This window comes from Mirounga leonina, unplaced genomic scaffold, assembly GCF_011800145.1.
Source record: "Mirounga leonina isolate KUSES-001 unplaced genomic scaffold, KU_Mleo_1.0 Mir_204, whole genome shotgun sequence".
Taxonomy (NCBI): Eukaryota; Metazoa; Chordata; class Mammalia; order Carnivora; family Phocidae; genus Mirounga; species Mirounga leonina.
The window spans coordinates 6,479,128-6,486,220 of record NW_023270513.1 but is presented as its reverse complement, the minus strand read 5'-3'; the positions used below and the strand labels follow the sequence as shown (position 1 = coordinate 6,486,220).

The 7,093-nt window shown below is 38.7% G+C and overlaps 1 protein-coding gene across 1 annotated transcript; it reads right to left on the bottom strand.

The window, feature by feature from the left end:
* Nucleotides 1–1,296: 1,296 nt before the first annotated feature.
* On the bottom strand, nucleotides 1,297–2,607 carry LOC118025943 (cyclin-dependent kinase 1-like). Its single transcript, XM_035028649.1, is given in 3 exon segments — nucleotides 1,297–1,711; nucleotides 1,900–2,553; nucleotides 2,555–2,607. Coding segments are annotated over 3 exon segments (882 nt in total). The 3' UTR covers nucleotides 1,297–1,536.
* Between the last annotated feature and the right edge of the window lie 4,486 nt (nucleotides 2,608–7,093).

The window sequence follows — 7,093 nt, the reverse complement described above, 5'->3', positions numbered from 1 at the left end:
CCCTGCTGGAGGAGCAGTGGCCTGACTGTGCCGCAGATCATGGTTTATGGCAACTCCGAGCTGAGAGCTTGCTCCTTGGCTCTGTCTTTGCAGCCGGCTTCCCTGCTCCAATACCTGGGAGCTCTGCCACACTCAGGCATCCCTGGTCTTTCTGTGACCCCGAGGGCCCTGTGACCACACTGTCCCAGCGAAGTTGCACTCCCCACTTAGCCACTGGAGTGATGTCCCTCAGTGGAGCAGACTTCTAAAAGTTCTGATTTTGTGCTCCGCTGTTCTATCACTTGCTGGTAGCGGCTGATGGAGGCCCCACCCCCCGCCATCTATCTTCCAGAATATCGCCTCAGATTCACTTCTCCGCATGTCCTGCCTTCCAGAAAGTGGTCGCTTTTCTGTTCAGAGAGTTGCTGCTATTCTTTTCTTCAATCTCCTGTTGAGTTCATAGGTGTTCAGAATGGTTTGATCACTATCTAGCTGAATTCCTGGGACCAGACTAAATTTAGGTCTCCTACTCCTTCACCATCTTGCTCCTCCTTCCCCCACCACCCATTTAACCCATCCCCCCACCCACCTCCTGTCAAGCAACCCTCAGTTTGTTCTCTGTAGTTAAGAGTATGTTTTCTGGTTTGCCACTCTTTTTCTTTTTCTCCTATGTTCATATGTTTTGTTTCTTAAATTCCACATATGAGTGAAATCATATGGTATTTGTTTTTCTCTGACTGATTTATTTTGCTTAGCATAATACACTCTAGCTCCATCCACATCATTGAAAATGGCAAGATTTCTTCTTTTTTATGGCTGAATAATATTCCATTGTATATATAAACCACATCTTTATGCATTCATCAGTCGATGGACATAGGGGCTCTTTCCATAATTTGGCTGTTTTTCATAATGCTGCTATAAACATCAGGGTGCATGTATCCCTTCAAATCAGTATTTTTGTATTCTTTGGGTAAATACCTGGTGGTTGGGCAGGTGGATAATAGGAAGTTGCTGGATAATAGGGTAGTTCTAGTTTTAACTTTGTGACGAACCTCCATACTGTTTTCCAGAGTGGCTGCACCAGGTTGCATTCCCACCAACAGTGTACGAGGGTTCTTCTTTCTCTGCATCCTCGCCAACACCTGTTGTTTCCTGTGCTCTGAATTTTAGCCACTCTGAGAGGTGTGAGGGGATATCTCATTGTAGTTTTGATTTGTGTTTCCCTGATGATGAGTGATGTTGAGCAGCTTTTCATGTGTCTTTTAGCTATCTGTATGTCTTCTCTTTTTTTCCTGACATCAAAACTAGATTTATAGTTTTATTATGGTAACAAATAGTTGTTACAGTAAGATCTATAAACATACACAGAATTATTATATTTAAATTCATATAGAACAATATTTACATTTTTAAGTTACACTTTTGAAATCAGAAGATGAAGTACAGCTTAAGTTTACAACAAAGAAAAGAAAATACACAAAACAAAAACAGACAAAGTTAACAGTAAAAATATAACTATCTGTTCTTGATACGTGGAAACTCTTTGTCAGAAAGCTACATCTTCTTAATCTGATTGTACAAATCATTAAAATATGGATGATTTAGTGCCATTTTGCCAGAAATTCGTTTGGCAGGATCATAGACTAACATTTTCGAGAGCAGATCCAAGCCATTTTCATCCAAGTTTTTAACATGGGATGCCAGTCTTCCTGGTTTCCACTTGGGAAATGTATTCTTTTTTTTTTTTCTATTTATTTATTCATGAGAGACAGAGACAGAGAGAGAGAGGCAGAGGGAGAAGCAGGCTCCCAAGGAGCAGGAAGCCCGATGCGGGACTTGATCCCAGGACCCTGAGATCATGACCTGAGCCGAAGGCAGACGCTTAACCATCTGAGCCACCCAGGCGCCCCGGGAAATGTATTCTTATAGTCCTGTAAAGATTCCACTTCTGGCCACACTTCATTATTGGGAGTGCCCAAAGCTCTGAAAATTCTGAAAAGTTGATCGATTTCTGAATCCCCATGGAAAAGTGATTTCTTCATTGCTAATTCTGCAAATATGCTGCCTATACTCCAAATGTCAACTGGAGTCAAGTAGCGAGCTGACCCCAGCAATACTTCTGGTGATCTATACCAGAGTGTTACCACCTCATGTGTGTATACTCTAATAGGTATTCTAAAAGCTCTGGCAAGGCCCAAATCAGCCAGTTTAATTGTTCCTTTGTCATCAATCAATAGATTTTGAGGTTTTAAGTCTCTGTGCAGAACTCTTCTGGAGTGGCAAAACACAATCCCTTGTAGGATTTCATAGAAATAACTCTTAACAAGTGAAGAATCCATGAACTGACCAGGAGGGATGGAATCTAAGTATTTCTTGAGATCCATGGAAAGGAATTCAAAGATGAGATATAACCTGGAATCTTGCATAAGCACATCTTGAAGACTGACTATATTTGGATGATGTTCTTTTAATAGAGAAATTTCCTGAATTGCAGTACTAGGAACCCCTTCTTCTTCACTTTCTAGTCTGATTTTCTTTATGGCTACCACTTGACCTGTAGTTTTGTGTCTACACAATTCCATAGGTACCTTCTCCAATTTTCTCTATTTTGATATAATCTTCCATAGTTAATCAGCAGATTTGGTAGATCCTCAGCAACTCTACCCAGCTTATTATCCTGCAAGGAAAGTGGCGGTGGCTACCACGTCAGCGTCCCTCTTGCCTCAACTTCCAAGAGCCAGCTTTAGCCATCTGTATGTCTTCTTTGTAAAAGTGTCTATCATGTCTTCTGCCCATTTCTTAACTGGATTATTTGATTTTGTGGTGTTGAATTTGATAAATTCTTTATACATTTTGGGTACTAACCCTTTATCAGATATGTCATTTGGAAATATCTTCTCCCATTCTGAAGGTTGCCTTTAGTTTTCTTGATTGTTTCCCTGGCTGTGTAGAAGCTTTTTATCTTGATGAAGTCCCAATAGTTTATTTTGCTTTTGTTCCCTTGACTCAGGAGATGTATCTAGTAAGTCACTACAGCCAAAGTCAAAGAGGTTACTGCCTGTGTTCTCCTCTGGGACTTTCATGGTTTCCTGTATCACACTTAGATCTTTCATTCCATTTTGAATTTATTTTTGTGTATGGTGTAAGAAAGCTGTCCAGTTTCATTCTTTTGCATGTTGCTGTACAGTTTTCCCAGCACCATTTGTTGAGGATACTATCTCTTTTCCATTGGATATGGAAAGTTGTGGGTCCATTTCTGGGTCTTCTATTCTGTCCTATTGAACTATGTGTCTGTTTTCATGCCAGTATCACACTGTCTTGATGACTACAGCTTTGTAATATAGCTTGAAGTCCAGAATCATGATGCCTCTAGCTTTGCTTTTATTTTTCAAGATTGTTTTGGCTATTTGGAGTCTTTTGTGGTTTCATACAAATTTTAGGATTATTTCGTCTAGCTCTGTGAAAAATGCTTATGGTATTTTGATAGGCATTACATTAAATGTGTGGATTGCTTTGGGTCTGGGTTGTTTTATTGTTGATCTTTAGTTTTGTACCATTGTGTTTGGAAAATATACTTAGTATGATCTCAGTCTTCTTAAATATGATATTTGTTATGTCTTCTTCTATGTGATTTAACCAGGGAATCTTCTGTGTGTACTTAAAGAAAGTGTATATTCCATTTTTCTTGGATGGAATATTTTTTTAAAGATTTTATTTATTTATTTGATAGGGAGAGACAGATAGTGACAGAGATAGCGAGAGAGAGCACAAGCAGGGGGAGAGGCAAAGGGAGAAGGAAAAGCAGGCTCCCCATGGAGCAGGGAACCTGACATGGGGCTCGATCCTAGGACCCTGAAATCATGACCTGAGCCAAAGGCAGACACTTAATGACTGAGCCACTCAGGTGCCCCTGGGTGGAATATTTTTTATACATCTTTTAGAACCATGTATTCTGAAGCATGTTTCCAATAAAAAACATTCTTGTAGAAAAAAATTAAATCTTTGGGCGCCTGGGTGGCTCAGTTGGTTAAGTGACTGCCTTCGGCTCAGGTCATGATCCTGGAGTCCCGGGATCGAGTCCCACATCGGGCTCCCTGCTCGGCAGGGAGTCTGCTTCTCCCTCTCCCACTCCCCGTTTGTGTTCCCTCTCTCGCTGTGTCTTTCTCTGTCAAATAAATAAACAAAATCTTTAAAAAAAAAATAAATCTTTAACTGAGGGTACCATTTAAAATAAAGCATATCAGAGGGGAGGTGGGTGGGGGGATGGATGAAATAGGTGAAGGGGATTAAGAGTACACTTATTGGGGTGCCTGGGTGGCTCAGTCGTTAAGCGCCTGCCTTCAGCTCAGGTCATGATCCCAGGGTCCTGGGATCGAGTCCCACATCGGGCTCCCTGCTCGGCGGGAGGCCTGCTTCTCCCTCTCCCACTCCCCCTGCTTGTGTTCCTGCTCTCACTGTCTCTCTGTCAAATAAATAAATAAAATCTTAAAAAAAAAAAAGAGTACACTTATCATAATGAGCACTGAATAATGATGTATAAATTTTGAATTACTATATTGTACACCTGAAAGTAATATAACATTGTATGTTAACTATACTGGAATTAAAATTAAATACATAACAAAAAAGAACAATAAGCCAAATTCTCCAAAATCCAAATAAAGACAGAAACTAGTAAAAAAAAAAATACAAAAGTCTAAATAACACAATAAGCAAAGTCTGCTTCCTAGTAACCAAGATGAAAGATCTATGGTTCTAATCTTAGGCCTTTAGCTTATTTCTAGGATTAATATTTAGCTAATTGTGCTGTCTTCCCCTCCATAGAATCTGAAGTCCAGCACAATTCCCACTTTCCTGGGATACTGGCTGCTTGCTTCCTTCTCTACACAGCCCAGTCAGAATAAAGGGAGAGAAAATTTTCAGGAGTAGAATTCTTGTTGGCCAAAATTTTAGGCATTGGTATGTATTGTGTGTTAAAACTAACTCCATTTTAACAGAGATAAATGTTAGCCAAACTAAACCCAATTTAGTCTGCCAATACATGTGAGGACTCCTGGGTCTCATAAGAACTGGGGGAGGGAGGGGGTGTAAAATGTGAATGCCTTCTAAGTTATTATGTCCTAAAACTTCCCAGCCAAAACTTGTGACTTAGAGTTCTTTGCAAAAATCTCCTTTCTCTATAGTTTTCTCTTCACAGGCTAAACTTTAACTGAAGAGAAGCAGTATGCTTTCTTATGGTTAATGATATCAACTATTATTGTGAATCTGAGGACAAAACTTATCTCAGCATTAAACATTAGTTGACACATTTGATTGGTTGAATAATATATCGAGTATGAAGTGTATAATAATATATATCAATGAAAGTAGAGGCAGTTTGATACTTCAGTGTCCAAAAGCAGCTTTTGGTGAGTTCGCCAAAGGAATAATCCTTCTAGTTATCAAAAACAAATTTTCCCAAAGGTGGAGTAGAGGAGAATTCTGGGAATTAAGTCTCTAAATGGTAGATTATGACTTGAAATAATTTCCCCTTTGTACTTTTTTAAAATTCACATTAAAAAACACCGCTTTTTCATTCCACCCAGACCAATTTTGGACACAAAAACATTCCTTTTTCTTTGTTATCTTTCATACAACTGAGAAATACTATGTTTTTCTAATGTTTCCAAAAACATTATTTTTTTAAAAAGATTTTATTTATTTGACAGAGAGAGACATAGCGAGAGAGGGAACACAAGCAGAGGGAGTGGGAGAGGGAGAAGCAGGCTCCCCGTGGAGCAGGGAGCCCGATGCGGGACTCGATCCCAGGACCCAGGATCATGACCTGAGCTGAAGGCAGACGCCTAATGACTGAGCCACCCAGGCGCCCTCCAAAAACATTATTAAACATTACTAAAAACAAAAGTGGATGAGAGCAAAAAAGTAAAAAAAAAAAAAAAATGAGCATTAAAAAATAATCAAGTTGACAAACATCTGTCTTCTCAACCTCTCATAGCTTCTCTGATTCACAAACTCAGTTTCACATGATCTGAGGAATTCAGTAGAAATTTCTTTTTTGTAAATTTTTAGACTCACCTCTTCACTTCCATTTTCTTATTTGGGCCTTCCCTACACTACAGAGAGACTGTGATAGGCAGCTATTTTGGAAGAAGACAATGGGTGGAAAGTCAGATCATTAGTGTTTTCATGAATAATCATAAAACTCTCATATTTCTCCTGGAAAAGCAAAATAGAAAGGGGCATTGAAACCTCTAACTTCTTCCTCACTTGGGAAAGACAAAGCGTTCTTCTTTCACAGAACCAGAAAGAGTGAGGCCTCAGGAGGCACTTCTCAAAATGTATTATGAAATTCCAATGATATAATAAATGTGAAGTAAAAATAAGGGCTAATAGGTTACCCTGGTGATTAGAAAGACCCTCAAAGTATCACATTCACTTATGATGTTTGTCTAATTATGCTACATCTGACATAAAACAATAAAGATTCATTCCATTTTTTGTCTCTGGCCTCATAATGTGGTTTTGTTATATTACGCATACCATGTTTGGTGAATCAAAATGATCAACTCAGTCATACTTTAGTAATCTGGAGAAATTCATCTATTTCTTTCAAAGCAGTATCACTTATGTGCTAACTTTCAAAAGAGACATCTAATATAGAATATATTATTCTACTATTATGACATTGTTAAGCTGAGTAAAATACAGACCATGAATTTGATGTTGAGATTAAACTATGGCTGCCAGTTTTCAAAATTGATTCATCTTTTTTCCTCCATAAGTTTCCATGAACACTGGAATGTAACTGGAGCTAATGGAGATTACTCCAAGACAGGTCTATAATTCATGGAAGTGCTAATAAGATGTCTGAACTCAATGTCACAGAGCTTACAAACTTCCTAAATGGAGCTGAATTCAGTCTTCCAAAATATATAAGGACCTTTTAATATCACCACTTAGAGAGAAGGAAAGGTAAAATATGGGACTTTAGGTATAATCTCAGATAAAATAGCTGATGTAGGACTTTTACTTCACCCCTTTCTCCCATGTTATTTCAATTACTACTCTGTGTTTTTGTTTAGCCTCATATTTAGATTATACTGTACTTAAC